Source organism: Meleagris gallopavo, unplaced genomic scaffold (genome assembly GCF_000146605.3).
Source record: "Meleagris gallopavo isolate NT-WF06-2002-E0010 breed Aviagen turkey brand Nicholas breeding stock unplaced genomic scaffold, Turkey_5.1 ChrUn_random_7180001873762, whole genome shotgun sequence".
In the NCBI taxonomy this organism is placed as follows: Eukaryota; Metazoa; Chordata; class Aves; order Galliformes; family Phasianidae; genus Meleagris; species Meleagris gallopavo.
Genome location: NW_011138463.1, coordinates 3,297 through 19,599, shown reverse-complemented (window position 1 = coordinate 19,599; position 16,303 = coordinate 3,297). Strand labels below are relative to the sequence as shown.

Here is a 16,303-nt window from a genome sequence, read left to right as displayed (position 1 = left end):
TTCCAGCAGTTTTGGCAGCAAGGGCACATAGCGGGTGGAGAGAGATGCCGGAGGGCAAAAGCCAGCAGCAAAGAGCCTGGGCTCTGAGATCCTTAGGTTTGGAGGCTCGTTCTTTGTGACCTCAGTGCAGAGTGGAGCTGCTGAAGGGGAGAGGAGAGAGGCTCATGGCGTGAGAGTGGTGGGAAGGGGCAGAAGCGGGGGGCCCTGCTGCTGAGGTTGGACAGGAAAGCTCTGCTCTTTGCCCTGAATGGTGCATTGGTTTCCCAAATACACCCGGTGGGAGGGGAGAGGTGTGCCCGAGGAAAAGGAGCGGTTGTCGGCCCGAGGCAGTGATGACGCACGAGGGGAATACTCACGACAGGGGAACTGATGAAGCTGAACGCAGCACGTGGTTATTTAATTTTGATCTAATAAGTTTGAGGTTGTTTTCACTTAATGTTATGCAAGAACTGGTTTTATTTACCATTGATTCCCCCCTCCCCCCTTCCTGTGGATGAATAACTGAAGTCTAGAGGAATAAACTAATGCTACTGAACTGTTAAATTATTTTGTTTAATATTACACTTTGAGTATCTTTTTCCACATAAAATCTGTTTCTGAATTACAAGCGTTTTCTTTACATTATTTAACAATGTACACTGTAAAAAAAAAAATAAAATAAAAAAAATAAAAAAGTTAGAAACTTTGGGTTTCCCTGGCCACAGTTAGTTGTGTATTTGGCAGCGTTACTCCAGCTGCTCTCCTTCTATGGTTGTGCTTTGTGCTGCAATTTGTCACCTCTGCAGAATATTGCATGAAGTCACTGAAAGAAACCAAACGTGCCTTGCCGAGGGCTGGGTTTTCTCGTTGGCCTCTCCTCCCTGCTCCTGCAGTGATTTAACTGCTATGCAATTGATAACAGTTACGGGTAGAAAAGCTGGAGGGGGGCTGCTCCCCCTCTCCTGCTGGGTCACTTCGCCTCTCTGGGTCAGAAGGGAGTGGGGCTGAGCTGTGATGCTGGGTGCTGCCATTAGTCTTGATTCGGTCTGAATTCCATCCCCAAACTTGCAACTCTACCAATACAGTGTAAGAGTGGAACTATACAGACTTGTTCTCAAGCAGCTGTAGGCTCACAGGAATTATCTGGTATTTCTAAACACTAATTACTGCTGCATTTCTTTCCATTTTAAGAACAGCTTCTGTTATGAGTCATGCTGTTCAAGTCCTTAAAGGAAAAGCTCCATGTATGAATGCTACTGCTTTTTTTCTTTTTTTAAAAGGACCAATCTGAGATACTGACCCCCTCTGGAGGAGGCATCTCTTTCTTTGCACTGTTCTGCTGTCAAGAAAGCTGATGGAATTGTTGGAGACTTTCAGGTTTTCTGTTGTAAGAGCTGGGAGAGGCTTTGCTGAACACAGCAATGGTGTGTCTGCACATTCCCTTCTTTTCAGGTATCTTATTTCAGCACTGGGCGCATGACTCAGATGTGTGGTATGTATTTCTTTCCTGAGCTGCTCTGAGCTCACCCAGCACTGAGTTGGAGAGAAACCAATATTGCTGAAATCTGAAACTGTTTTCTAGGTATGATCTGTGACAGTTAATTTCATTTGTCCTGTCTTTTGGTACCGACACTGATCCTTGTTTGTCCTGTTCAAGAAGTGAGTGGGTAATAGAGGCTGCTTAAGAAAAAAGGACTGTTAAGTGGCGAAGGTGAAGCCGGAGGGACAGGAATAAATGCTTCATACCTCCTGTGTAACATTTAGATTGCTTTACAAAACATCTGGATAGACCGGTAATGGCAGAGCACAGAAATAAGGTCCTGTTTCAAGTCTGACATCAGTTTCAGGGTTGGATTAGTCAAAATTGGTGTCAATTTTCCTGGTTCCAGCCCCAGCCATGCTGCACCATCCTTCCAGTGCTGTCACTAGGTAACACAGAACCAGCTTCCTCCTCTAGTCTTTGGCAGCTCAGGCTGCTTTGGGCATGGAGGACACTGCCACTGCTCGGCTGGTGGTGCCCAGTTCCTGCCTGAGGCAGCAGGGGCTGCAGCTGAGCCCCTTCACCAGAAGAGGAAGAGACCCAGCAGCTGCCCAACAAAACCATTCTCTCACTAGAGCGGGGCCTTTCAAGCTGGCACAGAGGACTTCCTAAATGCTACTTGAAAGGTCTTGCTTTGACCTTATTACTAAGAGGAACAGCTGTTGCTTTGCTCTCATGTTTAAAATCCACTTGAATCTTTCTCTTTGTCCATACTAAAGCAAATGCAAACCTGTGCATGCAGTGGTAGTCTCTGGCTTTCTGCTTGTACCTGCTCACAAACTTCTCTGAGCTCGTCAAACAGCTGTATCTGAATAGGAAGAAGGCACAAATAACAAGCATGGTTTGTCTGTCCAAATTTAGTGTTTATTCTTGTGTTAAAAAGGAGTAAAAGCTTATTTAAAAGTATAAAATTGCAGCTCTCATTCATTTCACAAAAGGTCCAAACAAGCACTTAGATGCTGTATGTACTCCTGAGCAGCAGCCCCCACGTGTTCCTGCTCCTGTGTTGCATGGGCACAGGGCACGTCCTGGGAATGCTGTGTGCTTGAGGGGTGAGCTGAGGCAGAGTTGTCAGGGCAATGCTCTGACCCTGCTTGTGCAGCCTCTGGGCAGGCAGCTGGGCTGCATGTGAAATGCAGAGGCTGCCACATCTGCAAACGGCCCGAGGGAATGGGAAGCAGTCCGTGTGGTTTCCTGGGACCATAGCCCACCCTGTCCTCATTTTATTGGAAAAAACTTTTCTGTATGCCAAAATGCAATGCTGAGCAGGAAAGAAGCTATGGCATCTCATTTGAAGGTTTACTTATGCTACAATTTTCAGGCAAATTATTTGTAAAACAGCCACGAGTTGCGCAGGAGCACAAATGATTATGTGTTTATAGAAAAAAAAATCTGGGCTATGCAATAAACCCAAAGCACATGAAGTTCTTGCTGGCTGTGTCTCTCTGGCTATTCTGTGTTGCTTCAGGACAATCTATTAATAGATGAAGCTTCCTCACATACTTTGAGCAGCCAACTGCAGTCTTATGATGTAATCCAGCATGTAGGTAATGATGCCACCAGGTGTCCTACGTAGGTTCTAGCCTCCGCTTCTTCCAGCTTTGGCTTCTCCTGTGAGGGCTGTGCTCTGCTGAACAGGGAGAGAGTGAGAAAGGGAAGTTTCTTAAAGCTTTTCTTTGAAAGGGTAGATAAGAGCAGGACAAGGGGAAATGGTTTTAAGTTGAAGGAGGGAAGATTGAGGTTGGATGTCAGGGGGAAGTGCTTTACTATGAGAGAGTGGTGAGGTGCTGGAACAGGCTGCCCAGAGAGGTTGTGGATGCCCCGTCCATCCCTGGAGGTGTTCGAGGCCAGGTTGGATGGGGCCCTGGGCAGCCTGGTCTAGTATTAAATAGGGAGGTTGGTGGCCCTGCCTGTGGCAGGGGGTTGGAGCTTCATGATCCTTGAGGTCCCTTCCAACCTGGGCCATTTTGTGATTTGCTCCTAACAGTACTCGTTGATTTATTCTTTAGCTCTTCCCTGAGATGACAGCTGGATGAAAAGAGTAGTCCTAGCCTGCTATCACAGCGCTCCACCAAAAGAGGGATGTTTCTCCCATTCCAGATTAGTAATGACAGCAAAGCCTTCAAAGCTAAGAGCCGTTGTTGAGACAGAAAGAACTCAGTCATTTATCACAGCACATACCTGGTGTGTGTTGGTTGGCACCGTGGCTGTTGCCCGTGAGAGCAGCAGATGGCTGCAATTGTGCAAACCTCACAGAAGGTTTGTAAGAATGCATTCTCTGAGGCGTCCTGTTACGAGTTGTCATCTGGTGACATCCGCGGGGCGTCTCGGGGGGCTGGTGTGCTGCCGGTGGGCCTGCTGCTTTGTGACACATCAACTTGTTAAGGTCAGTGGTCTCCAAGGAAATGTCCCAGAGTTCAAGATCATCTAGAATGGATGAAAAGATGATGGAACCAAAGACAATGGTGCTACAGGAACAAGAGTAACTCCAGGACCAGCCCGCTGTTTTCCTATAGCGGTGGCCACTACAGAAGTTAAACTGTAAGGTATCTTTTATGTCAGTGCACAAGCAGAAAACAGCACTATGCCCTGTGCTCTGAACTTCAGCAAGGTCCATGGCTGTGCTGTGTGACCCAAACAGCTGTAGCTGTGTTAAGAAAAGGCACTTCCCCCCCTTCCATTTTCTATTTTTGTGAAATGTCACCAGAAGAGATTGCCAAATATGTCTAACAGTGCTCTACTGTAAGGTATGATGTAAAACGTCTCATACTGATGGACATCTGATCTCTTGCACATTTTAACATTGTTTTCCTGCCATTCAAGCAAGGTTAGTACAGCTAAGGTCAGATTCCTCTTCTTTTGCTCCAACCTCTTCGCATCTTTTACTCTTACACGTTGAAGAACTAATCTAAATACCAATAATTTAACATGCTGCTGTTCATTATTCTTGGCTGACCTGCAAAGAACTCTTCTTCGATTGCCAGTTCCTGTTGTACTGCTGCTGGACTGCTGTGTTTTACGGGAGGATTGGCTGTTGCTGGACAGAGGTAACACAAGAAGAGATTAAAGTCTGAAATACAGAAGAACTCTTCCGTTTCTCTTTAACAGACAGACTATGAGTCTGAAGTGATTGCACCCAGGTACCCTCTTTTCCCACAGCTGCTTGGATTTTGGAAGCGGTATATAGAATAGTATGGATGCTGCTGATGACCAGCAATTGCAATACTATAAACTCTTTCACCCCACCCCTAAGTTCCTGCTTACCACACATCTGTCCAGACTTCCCCATGAGTGACAAGTAACCTACCAGCAGCTAATGCAACGTCTGCTTGCCTGCAGCCACCTCAGTGAAGCGCTGCAGCCTCAGCTCTGACGCAGAAAGGTAATGATACAGACGGCAGTGGCTGTGCTGTACGAAGCTTTAGTGTGGCTGGAAAGTTGCAGATTTCATGATGTGGTTTTAGAGCCGCTTTAAGAACGTAGGGACAGAAGTAGGAAGTTCCTTTCTTTGATCTCAAAGGAGTGCGATAGCACAGTATAAAACAAAAGATCAGGCTCCCGTACTGAGAGTAACACTTGCCTGCCAGCGGCTATCATTCACACTGTCAGCTTCTAATGCCCCATCTTACCCTGTTTGCTGCTGGGAGTAACTTCTGTGACTTGATGTCTCTTCTCCATCTGTTTCCAGAACTGTTGCTGTAGCTGCTTTTGTCGCAGTTTCCGCTGGTACGTGGCATCACACTCAGCAGCTGGGGAATCTGTATTTCTGCCCCACCCCCGGGTAAAGACAAAGTTAAAACAGGAGTTCAGCAACTATATTTTATGAAGAAACACTCATACTATAATATAATAACTGCAAGAAATATCCTCTAAATTAGTATTGTGTGGCATCTTCCAATTTGGACTGTCCACGTGCTTCAAAGAGGACAGCAACTTCTAACATACCCAGAACCGCTTGGCTGCTTCTGATCTTCTGCCACTCCAGAAGCCTCTGTGTGACTGGGCTTACAAGTTGGTGCCATTTCATACTGTTGTCTCCATCCTGGGTTCTGCCTTTCCAAGCAGCCATCATACCTTGCTTTTTCTATTTCGGGCTCATAGTCCTGTCTTTTAGTTTTCACCAGATCTAACTCGGGGGGCATCTAGTAAAGGAAAAAAGAAAACACCTTCAGAAATTTCCTTCACAAAATATGCACAGGTCTTTTCTATGTGGTACTGTTAGAAAATCTCGTTTGTCTGCTCTAGGTAGAGAAGTAAGTTTAGAAACTAAAGTGCATTTTAGTTTATCTAGTTCATTGCTTTGTGCCAGTTCAGTAGCTGAGTCCTTTAGGGAAGATATCCTGTGTCTCCCCATACTGTGCTCTGTGATTTTACAAATCTCTGGCTGTGAGGCAGTAGATGACCTTGGTAAAGCAGAGATCTCTGTCATCTTCACTTGGTGAGGTGTCCCTTTGGAACAGTTCCTCCAACCTCGTTAGCTGACTAGCAGAGCTGAGTAAATCCTGGTATGACAAAGGCAACGTTCCTGTGGAACAACATGGATCAGCAGATGTAACAGGCTTTTTCTTTCCTCAGTGTGCAAGGTAGGTTACTGCCTAGCAGCCTACTGCCCCCAGCTGGCACACATCAGGAGCTAAGAAGATTAATGCCGACCAACAGCCGGGGCACCTTTAGTGCTACGAAGACTGCTGTGTTACATCAAAGTACTTTGTGATAGCTCTGAAAGAACAGCTTACAGCACTCTTGTTACCGGTGGGATGTGCAGCACAATTTCTCGTTTCTTTCTGGACCAGAGACCTCCGAAAGAGACATTTCTTCACAGTGCTCATTAACTCTGCAGGTTTACTGTTAGAACGTAGGACTTCAGAGGGAAAAGTAACTGCAGCTCTCCCTTGCATGGTGGAACCTAAGGCTAAGCCTAAAGGAGCCTGAGAAGCAAGGCAAGGAGTAACATTCCCTATTTCTGTTCAGTAATGGAAAGAACCATAGTGATGACAGGGGAAGTGTTCAAGTACACATCAGCTGTACAAACTAACTCTTCATGTATTCAAGAACCTGCTCTCATTATACAGTTGCAAATTTCAGGTACCAACACGTTTGGAAGCCAAGCAGAGGATGTTTCCAGGTCCTCTTGGTTGCTCCTCGTGTAGCAAAAGAACAAAATACCATCACCTCTCTTGCTTTTCTGGGAGTGCTGGCAACAGCCATAACTTTTTTGGGTTCAATCTAAAATCTTAGATTCCTCCTTTGTAATACAGATGCATCTAGCATATTGGAGTGCTCTTTTGGGAAGGATCCAAGTGGCTTAACTGAAAGCTGGTATCACCTTTTGAACTTTTCTTTAGATCTCAGTACAAAAAACATTGTTATAAAATACCTACTTACTATCTATTATAAATAGAACAATGGACAGACCTCTGAGGGCTGAAATAGAGGCACAATGTAAACCTTGTTAGGAAGACCAGGCTGAGAATAGGATAGCTGGTGATGCGACTGGGGCTTTGTAAAGTTTGAATGCTGATAGTAAAAGGACAAAGCATCTATCAATGCACACACTGATATTGTTACTGTATGGATTTTGCTTGTTCTTAAGTTCTAACTACAGCAGACAGCTTTGGGATGTGATCCATCTAGTATTGTTTCCAGGACATGCTGGGCTATGCATATTAAGCTTTATTGGAAGAAGTCTTTCTCACAAAAAAGCACCTTGTTTTCTGCCAGAGCTTCTAAAATGTAGAGAATCTTCCTCCTGCTGCCCAGTATATCCAGCTTTGGCTTCCAGCCTGGGAGCCTTCAGGACTAAAAGAACTGGTCCCGATTTCACAGAACGTATAGAAAATAGCACTTAGAAAAAGCTAGTTTAAACAGTTAATCTTCCTGGTGTAGCATTTAACCTCTTAAGAGCACAGGTGTAACTGCACACATTGCTGGCACTGGATAAAAAGACTTGGCTTTGAGTTGTGGATGCCCCGTCCCTGGAGGTGCTCAAAGCCAGGTTGGATGGGGCCCTGGGCAGCCTGGTCTAGTATTAAATAGGGAGGTTGGTGGCCCTGCCTGTGGCAGGGGGGTTGGAGATTCATCATCCTTGAGGTCCCTTCCAACCCTGGCCATTCTGTGATTCTGTGAAGACACTAAATGTCACACGGCCTCTTGAGTAGAGTACTGTTTCTTCAGCTTTCCCACCACAGTAAGCTTGCCTACTGAAAATAGTTAATTTTAGAATAGTTGTAGTAAAGTGCTGGGGAAGAACTCAGTAATGGGCAGCTCGTGCAATCAAACTAGCAAGCAAATGCTACAGGTCTGACAGCAGGAAATATTCTGGGCTGAGATGTATTTGTATCATTATTTACATTCCTTTTAACATGAAGGATCAGGAACAATCAACATCTAGCAGTCCCTGCTCTGAAACACCACATACTGTACCTGACGTGGAAGCTTATTAACTGCTTGTAGGTAGTCTTTGTCTAGGATGCAGTTCCCAAGAGCATTCCCAAAGCACCTGAGAAACAAGGAGAGCTCATTGTGACTGAAAATAACAGCTCCCAGTTCACTTCTGAGAATGTGCAAGTACTGATCTTCACTTACTTGAGTGCCCTCTTCAGTCCATCTGTTACTGCCTCCTTTCTTGCCTTTTCTAAGGACAAGGCCTTGGACTTCAAGCCTTCACTGACTCCATAGCCCACATCTTCATGGTATGAGCCATCCTGCAGTAAGATTTTAAAAGCATTAAGTATAAGAGAAATTCTGCACACAAAGCATCCATTGGTAGACTCTGCGCTTTCCTAAACCTGCTTACTCACCCTTAGCTGGATGTTTTGTAGCAAGGTCAATGTTTTGGACTCCACTATGTTCTCTGGTGTAATCCAGTACTCCTGAAAACTACAACCTGACCTATGTACTTTCATTCCCAGCTTTAAGTAATGGCTCAACTACAGACAGAGCAAACAAAAAACCCACTTACCTTAAGCTGGACTCTCACGAATGCACAGACCCCCACATAGAACCTGCCGTTGTTGAGATCAACAAAGTCTGAGGGAAAAAAAGTAGCATCCTAAATAAGACAAAAGACTTCTGATCCACATGTCGATCTCAATTCGCTTCCTTTGGATATTCATAAACATGTAGTGTAGTTGCTGAATGGGCCCAAGACACTGTCACTGTATTTTCTACAACATGGAGCATGACTTATAAAGTATTACCTGCCATCCAAGAATGATAACTTGTACATATGCTCTGGCTACATTTTCTGGTTATCAGTGTGTAGGTCTGCCAAACACTTGTGCTCTGGTATCATGTGTATAAAGACATATTAAGTATATGTTTACATCTGTTTTTTTCTTATATGAAAGAAACTAGAGTTGCAAGCATCACTCCTCATTCAAATACATATCTTAGATGTTCAAAGAGTAAGAGTTCTTTTTCAGCTGGAAGTAAAGATTTAAAGTATCCGTTTATAGAAACAACAATGGAAAAGAAACTTAACTGTCTATAAAAGCAATTTATTTCCTGTTATCTATTAGAAGCTTCTCATCTGGGAAATGTTGCACAAGGCTTTATCCATGACTCTCAGTTCAGAACCTCTAAACAACCATTGGCAGTCTTACAAGTCTGACAGAATCACAGAATGGCCAGGGTTGGAAAGGACCTCAAGGATCGTGAATCTCCAACCCCCCTGCCACATGCAGGGCCACCAACCTCCCCATTTAATATTAGACCAGGCTGCCCAGGGCCCCATCCAGTCTGGCCTTGAACACTTCCAGGGATGGGGCATCCACAACCTCTCTGGGCAGCCTGTTCCAGCACCTCACCACTCTCTTTCAACTTCAAACCATTTCCCCTTGTCCTGCTGTTATCTACCCTTTCAAAGAGTTGATTCCCCTCCTGTTTGTAGGCTCCCTTCAGGTACTGAAAGGCTGCCATGAGGTCACCCCACAGCCTTCTTTTCTCCAGGCTGAACAAGCCCAGCTCCCTCAGTCTGACACATAGCTGACACGAAATGCTTTGTAGTTCAAGAAACTGTACAATGGTGTCCAAAAGTTCCATCCTCATCTGGTCCACTTGTTCAATAGTTTTGTAATCCTTTTTCAACCCAGGATTTAAAAAAAAGCAGTATAATAATCCTCTGTCTCTGAACTGCTAAAGCAGGACTTTTTACAGGGTTATTTGAGAGTTTTTTCCTTCAAGTCATTGTAGAGAAAAATGCGGACAGGCTTTTTTATGCCAATCTGATACTTACCAACATTCTGCTGAGTGACTGAATGAGCCCAGCCATTGAAGCCAAACATCTCATTGGCCAGGCTGATTACCTTGTGACCCTCAATGTAACAGACCTGAAAACAGAAACATATGTGTACGTATATACACGCATACACTCTTTATTTTAAGGAAAGATTACGTAGATCATCTTACTCTGAGGAAACCTGCCTAAATTCAAGATAATTGAATGATGATGCAGATTTAGGTTCACCATCTTCTGGCAACTGTGATGGAGAGAACTGAACAATGCCAGAATTAAGGGGAGCAGAGCTAGCAGGCACTAAAGAAGTAAAATTGCAGCTAGTGTCACATAATGATTCACATACTTCAGTTCTAGAAAAAAAGAAAAACATCTCAATATTCCACAAGGAGGATGAAGCACTGAAAAGTTAAGTGGCTTTTCCATAAAAATGTAAGGATTCTGTGGGTAAGATAAAGCCAGAATACATGCTAGGCTAATTTTCCTTTCACATTTGCTGATTACTCTTCAGTGGGAAATTTTCAAAACTAAGGATTATTATTACAATTATTTTAATAATAATTCTCCTGGAAAAAAAATGCAAGTTGAACATCTATGCATGTTTATTCATACCTTTTGTCCTCCTCCAGCTTGCCGACTGCTGATATATTCTGGACCCAGTTTCTGACGAAGAGCATGCTGGATGGCTTGATATTCATTTGCTGTAAATTGATACTTGATGGAAACAAAGTAAGACAAAGGTTCTCATTCTCTCCATATTAGCTATCCCTCTTCTCCTAATACTACTTCATAACCCCATTTTCCATGTCCTTTCAAGGGATACATGGTCCATTTTTAGAATCAGGATGTAAGTAACAAAGAGAGACCTTGGGCACGTGTACAAATTTGTGCACTATATTGTTTTTTTCCATACTCTTGAGATCATCTTGAGTGCAATAACATGGCATGTGCAGGACAACCAGGCTATCAGGCCCTGCCAGCATGAGTTTGTGAGAGGCAGGTCCTGTCTGACCAACCTCATCTCCTTCTATGAACGAGTGACCCACTTGGTGGATGAGAGAAAGGCTGCTGACACAGTCAAGCTAGACTTCAGCAAAGCCTTGAACAAGGTCTCCCATTGCATTTCTCCTGGAGAAGGTGGCAGTCCATGCCTTGGACAGGTACAATTTTGCTGGGTAAAAAACTGACTGAATGGTCAGGGTCAGAGAGTGGTGGTGAATGGAGTTAAATCCAGCTGATGACTGGTTCATCCTGTTTAATATCTTTATTGATGATTTGGATGAGAGAACAGAGTGTATCCTCAGTAAGTATGCAGATAACACCAAGTTAGGGAGAAGTGTCTGAGGGTAGGAAAGCCCTGCAGAGGGATCTGGGCAGGTTGGATCAGTGGGCTGAGGCCAACAGTATGCACTTTGGTCACAACAACCCCATGCAGTGCTACAGGCTTGGGGCAGAATGGCTGGAAAGCTGCATGGAGGAAAAGGATCTGGGGGTGTTGGTTGATTCTCAGCTGAACGTGAGCCAGCAGTGTGCTTAGGTGGCCAAAAAGGTCAGGAGCACCCTGGCTTACATCAGAAATAGTGCAGCCAGCAGGTGCAGGAAAGTAAGTGATCACCCTTCTGTACTTAGCACTGGTGAGGCCGCACCTCGAGTGCTGTGTTGAGTTTGGGCCCCTTCCTACGGGAACATTGAGGCCCTGGAGTGTGTCCAGACAAGGATGAAAAGCTGGTGAAGGGTCTGGAGCACAAGTCTTATGGGGAGAGGCTGAAGAAACTGGGATTGTTCAGTCTCAAGAAAAGGAGGCTCAGGGGAGGTCATGGCAAGGTGAGCATCAGCCTCTTCTCCCAGGTAACGAGCGATAGGATGAGAGGGAACAGGAGAGGTTCAGACTGGGTATTAGGAAGAAAAGAATTTCTTCTCAGAAAAGTGGTGATGCATTGGCAATAGCTGCCCAGGGAAGTGGCAGAGTAACCATCCCTGGAGGTGTTTAAGGAAAGGGTAGATGTAGTACCTCGGGACATGGTTTAGTGGGAGTCCGTGGTGATTGGTCAACGGTTGGTCTAGATGATCATAGAGGTCTTTTCCAACCATCATGATTCTACTAATCACTAAACTCTAGCAGATGTTTTCCATTTCTCATAACCATCACTTATATTAAAAGAAGTTAAATGAAGTAGGTCTCTTAGTATCCTAGCGAAACCTTAATGCAATTGTAAATCCTAGTCACAGTTGCCAGGAATACACATACACATTTATATCTTATCTCTCAAAACTAAAATATAATATTTCACGAGAAAAGTGTTTAGAAACTCAAACAAAACCAAAGATTAATGTTGTTCTATCACCACGTCCCATCAGGACAACAGCGTGGGTGATCAATCAAATTAGAAAATTATTGAGACGTGTTCAGAATATTCCCCTACTGTAGGAAAGGTCCTTGGGATAACTCCAGCATCACTGGTATCATTAGGAAGCCCAGCATTGTAATTCATGCTGCATAACTTAGTAGAAATACAATTTACAATCTGCAAAGGTTAGAAAGGCTTAACAGCATTCTTAGGGATTTACGTGTTAAAGGATTCAAGCACTAAAAAGCTTGTATTGTTATATGCTGTTATGTGTGGACAGAATAGGATTTCACCAACTGTATCATCATGTTCCAGCACTGCCAAATCTCTCACGTTTACCTCTGGTTGTATTTAGGCTTAAAGGAATGGCTTTCTTTTTCTGATACTAGAATCAAGTCTGTACAGTGCAAATCTGTAACAAAAGATGTAAGGAAAAGGGGAGCATACACATGCCATGGCTATCATAGAGGAAAACATAATGTAAGTTTAGGTGCAGAATAATTAGTGTAGTGGAAATGACTGTAGCCTAACTGTATCCAACTTTAAAATGAGCAAATATGCAGAGTAGATTTCCAGTAGTGCAAGAGTGGAATTTCTATTTCTCAGGCAAAGGGAACTGACCTGTCCGAAGCAAGCAACTGAACTGCTGGTGCTGGTGCTGCTGCTGCTGACATGGCTTTCACTGTCCTTCCCTTGCCTCGCAGGCATCCCTAAAGACAAAAGAAAATACAATTATTGAAAATAAGAGTCAACTATCCATAAGAAAACACATCAAAAAAGTCCACTGCACGCTAAGTATAGCAATGCACTGCAATATATTGGACAATACAGTAATACCAATCATACTTTTGTGCATACTTCTGTGAAACTCCTGCAGGACCAGTTGGAAATTTGTTTTCTGATGCTGTTTCATAGCAGTTAAAATTCTTCTTAAAAACCTACTGTGTAGTAGACAGAAATAGACAGAAATGACTAGCTTCATCCTACAGGCAGAGGCACAACACAAATGCGTTGTGAATCGTTATTCTAAATATTAAGCGGGTAAAAACGATGTATTTTTATTTCTTTTAGATGAACATGAATGCATTGTACTGTTTTAGGTAAGAAAAAAAAAACACCTCGGTTTTTCAGATTCCCCAGCACTGTCTTCCTACATCACTTTCCAAACCCATTAATACTTTGATAAAAAGCAGAAGGAAATTTCTAAAATTGTACTTGTCTATAACCTGGCTTGTCCATCTTCATTTTAGATTACTGACTGTAATCATCGACTCCCCTGGGTTATGATGGCATCACACAAACCATGCAGAGCTGGAAAACATACAGAACCTCCAACAATGTGAAGAAGTTGTGCCAATAATTCAGTAGATGGCACCCTTTTCCAAGCCAGTACCCAGCAAGTACCCGATGGTAACCGTGCTACCACTATGCTGTGCTGCTAAAGAAGTGGTTGTCCTGTTAAGTGCCCATATGACAGGAGCACAAGGGAGACTCAGCAACACTTCTACAGAAGTCCACAGAGGCAATCTTTTACTGTATTTGCACAAATACTGAGTGCAACTGGATTTAGCCCATCAGTCTGTAAGTCTTTTGTACGCAACACAAGGGAAGTCAACGTGCAATGTATGTCAATGAGACAGCTGGGGATATTAAAACAGATACAAAAGGTTTAAAATCCTCCAGGCAGTGATATGTGATAGTCAGCAGGAGCCTGGCTAGTATTACTTCTTGCTCCTGTATTTCATGTTCAGATTTTTTGAAAGAAGCTGTTTTTCTAGTCTCTAAACAAGGAAGTATTACTAAAGACTCGCTAAACATATCTGAGAAAAGGGATACCAGCTGTACCCTTGGCAAGTACAAACACTGATAAGTATGTCAGGTATAGCTACAATTCTCTTTTCGTTGGCAATCATTATTTACCTTCTGTCCAGAAGCTGTATAATTGCAGAGATCTTGTACATTTGAAAGTGTTTCAATCAAAAGTTAACTGCAATTTATGGTAAATACATTTGGTTTCAGAAGAGAACACGTAGAAGCTAATATTACTAGGAGATGCGCACACAGTTTAAGAAAGTTACTGCCCTTTTTGAGCAAAGTGTTTCCTGAGGGAAATAAAAAAATAGTATCTGTGGTGAGTGATGGAGGGAAACAAAGTTTGAAGAATACTATATGTATATTTTCATTCTACGCAGACTAAATCAGATCTTAATCAGTATAAAGCCCTTGGAGGGAAAAGGCAATACAAGACATGTGTGCATTTGCCCTGCGAGCAGTAGGCCAAGAATCTACACACACAGCAGGTGGGTGGCGTTCTGAAGGAAAACTGCTTTAACTGAAACCTCTATTAAGTCTTTAAAGTTTTTACAAGGTGTGCACCGTTGTCAGCCTACATTCTATAGAGATACACCTTGAATGAAACTGACTAAAGTATGGGTGTCGATCTGATCAAGAATGAAGCAGTGCAGAATTCTGCTAAAAACACACATCACATCATATGGTTTTAATCTAATGGAAAGATTTCAATAGAATCTCTTCACTAGAAAATTCTAGTAAGGGGCAGATAAAATATGTCCATAGCCTGTATTTAAGTTATTATTTATTCTACAGCTTGTGTGAATGAGACGGATGATGCTAACTTAGTTCCAGGCCTTGCTCGCACCAACAGTTTGCTTCAGCCATGGATCTTATTTAAACCAAACGTTCTAACAGAGCAATGTGATTTCTTTCATCAGTTCGTTGAAATGCAGCATAGTGAGGCTCTATGTCTCCAAGCAGCTCTCAGAACATTTCAAAGTGATGGGGCTGGAGCACCTCTCCTATGAAGAAAGGTTGAGGGAACTGGGCTTGGAGAAGAGAAGGCCCCGAGGAGATCTCATTGTGGCCTTCCAGTACTTGAAGGGAGCATATAAACAGGAAGGGGGTACGTCTGTTTATGAAGGTGGATAGTGATAGGACAAGGGGGAATGGTTTTAAACTGAGACAGGGAAGGTTTAGGTTAGATATTAGGAGGAAGTTTTTCACTCAGAGGGTGGTGACACACTGGAACAGGTTGCCCAAGGAGGTTGTGGATGCTCCATCCTTGGAGGCATTCAAGGCCAGGCTGGATGTGGCTCTGGGCAGCCTGGTCTGCTGGTTGGTGACTCTGCGCACAGCAGGAGGTTGTAACTAGATGATCATTGTGGTCCTTTTCAACCCAGGCCATTCTATGATTCTACGAACTTCAATTTCAAGATCAGTAGAGCAGGAATCCTGAAGTTAATTCTGCAAATGGAATTCTAAATCTCCCTTAACACAGAACCAGGAGCTTGGGAAGGTAAGGTTTCCTCTCCTCAGGAGAATGCTGGTTCCTCACTCACTCTCTTAACTCATCTCAAACAATCACCCTGGGATAGATAATAATCATCAGCTACTGGCTAGAGAAGAGCCAAAGGACAGTGCTAGGACAGTACTGGACACATAAATTAGCACTAAAAATGTCTTACTCTCAAACTATCTTCAAATGCTAAAAGTTCAAGTTAAAATATTTTAGTTCTGTATAGAGGATAGTAAAAGCAGTTTACCATCGGACAACTAGGAATCACCATTTACTACATTTGCGACCGTGATCATTCTTTATTATTTATCATTTACACGGAATTATTGTCACTGTAACCAGTAGCGTTCTCAGAAGGTTTCTCTGGGCAGCCTGTGCCAGGCCCGCACTGCCCACTCATGTTGCACTTTCGGACTGCACTATTCAACTTCATGCTTCTCCACACAGTACGCTTCCGTCCCAGTGAAGCCACGTTCTGCTAAGCACAAATCTTTCACTAAATGCAGCTCCTCAAAGTGCATCAAGAGCAAACAGCCAAGCACGGCTGATGGACCAAGCACAACAAATGATGCTACCTAGGAAACTTAAGGTTCGTATCGGCCTAACACCAAAAAAAAAAAAAAAAAAGAGTGAACTCGAAATGCATATATATGCTTCTGTGGAGCATTCTCTCGTCTGGGGATGTTAAACTGTTCAGTAAGCCGAATAATTTGCTATGCCAAAGTTGCTTTATCCGGCACGGAGATGGAGCGAACACCCTGATAGCCTAATGGTCTGCAATGGTGAAAAGCGATAATGTCATTCCCAGGGTTTTCCACTCGTGCAAATACCCGGCCGGGGTCGCTGAGGGGACAGCCCGTTTCCCGCTCCCGCCAACGGCCGCCCCG

At 43.6% G+C, this 16,303-nt stretch overlaps 1 protein-coding gene and 1 long non-coding RNA gene across 4 annotated transcripts; one reads left to right on the top strand and one right to left on the bottom strand.

Moving 5' to 3' along the window:
• Positions 1-2,361: 2,361 nt before the first annotated feature.
• On the bottom strand, positions 2,362-16,280 carry RAD52 (RAD52 homolog, DNA repair protein). 2 transcript variants are annotated; one of them, XM_019611204.2, is made up of 12 exons: positions 16,247-16,280; positions 12,725-12,813; positions 10,368-10,469; positions 9,756-9,849; positions 8,481-8,548; positions 8,105-8,223; positions 7,943-8,018; positions 5,465-5,661; positions 5,149-5,285; positions 4,476-4,556; positions 3,701-3,946; positions 2,362-3,149 (listed from the first exon to the last, which is right to left on the bottom strand). In XM_019611204.2, the coding sequence occupies exons 2-12, from the start codon at positions 12,809-12,811 to the stop codon at positions 3,088-3,090; spliced, it is 1,269 nt and encodes a 422-aa protein (XP_019466749.1). In that variant the 5' UTR covers positions 12,812-12,813; positions 16,247-16,280; the 3' UTR covers positions 2,362-3,087. The 2 variants fall into 2 exon arrangements, with proteins under 2 accessions (XP_019466749.1, XP_010725423.1); XM_010727121.3 differs by having other exon boundaries at positions 2,362-3,146.
• Positions 3,953-13,668, top strand: LOC109364587. 2 transcript variants are annotated; one of them, XR_002110494.1, is made up of 3 exons: positions 3,953-4,060; positions 10,385-10,484; positions 13,354-13,668. It is a non-coding gene; the product is annotated as an uncharacterized LOC109364587 (long non-coding RNA). The 2 variants fall into 2 exon arrangements; XR_002110495.1 differs by having other exon boundaries at positions 3,953-4,065.
• Positions 16,281-16,303: the final 23 nt, after the last annotated feature.

What these genes read in the sequence shown, in the direction of transcription:
- RAD52 (XM_019611204.2), bottom strand. Translation starts at nt 12,811, where the DNA reads ATGCCTGCGAGGCAAGGGAAGGACAGTGAAAGCCATGTCAGCAGCAGC. An exon ending in TCGTGAGAGTCCAGCTTAAG is followed by an intron (nt 8,224 to 8,480) that starts GTAAGTGGGTTT and finishes ATCTTACTGCAG; the next exon opens with GATGGCTCATACCATGAAGA. An exon ending in TTAATAAGCTTCCACGTCAG is followed by an intron (nt 5,662 to 7,942) that starts GTACAGTATGTG and finishes TTCCTTTACTAG; the next exon opens with ATGCCCCCCGAGTTAGATCT.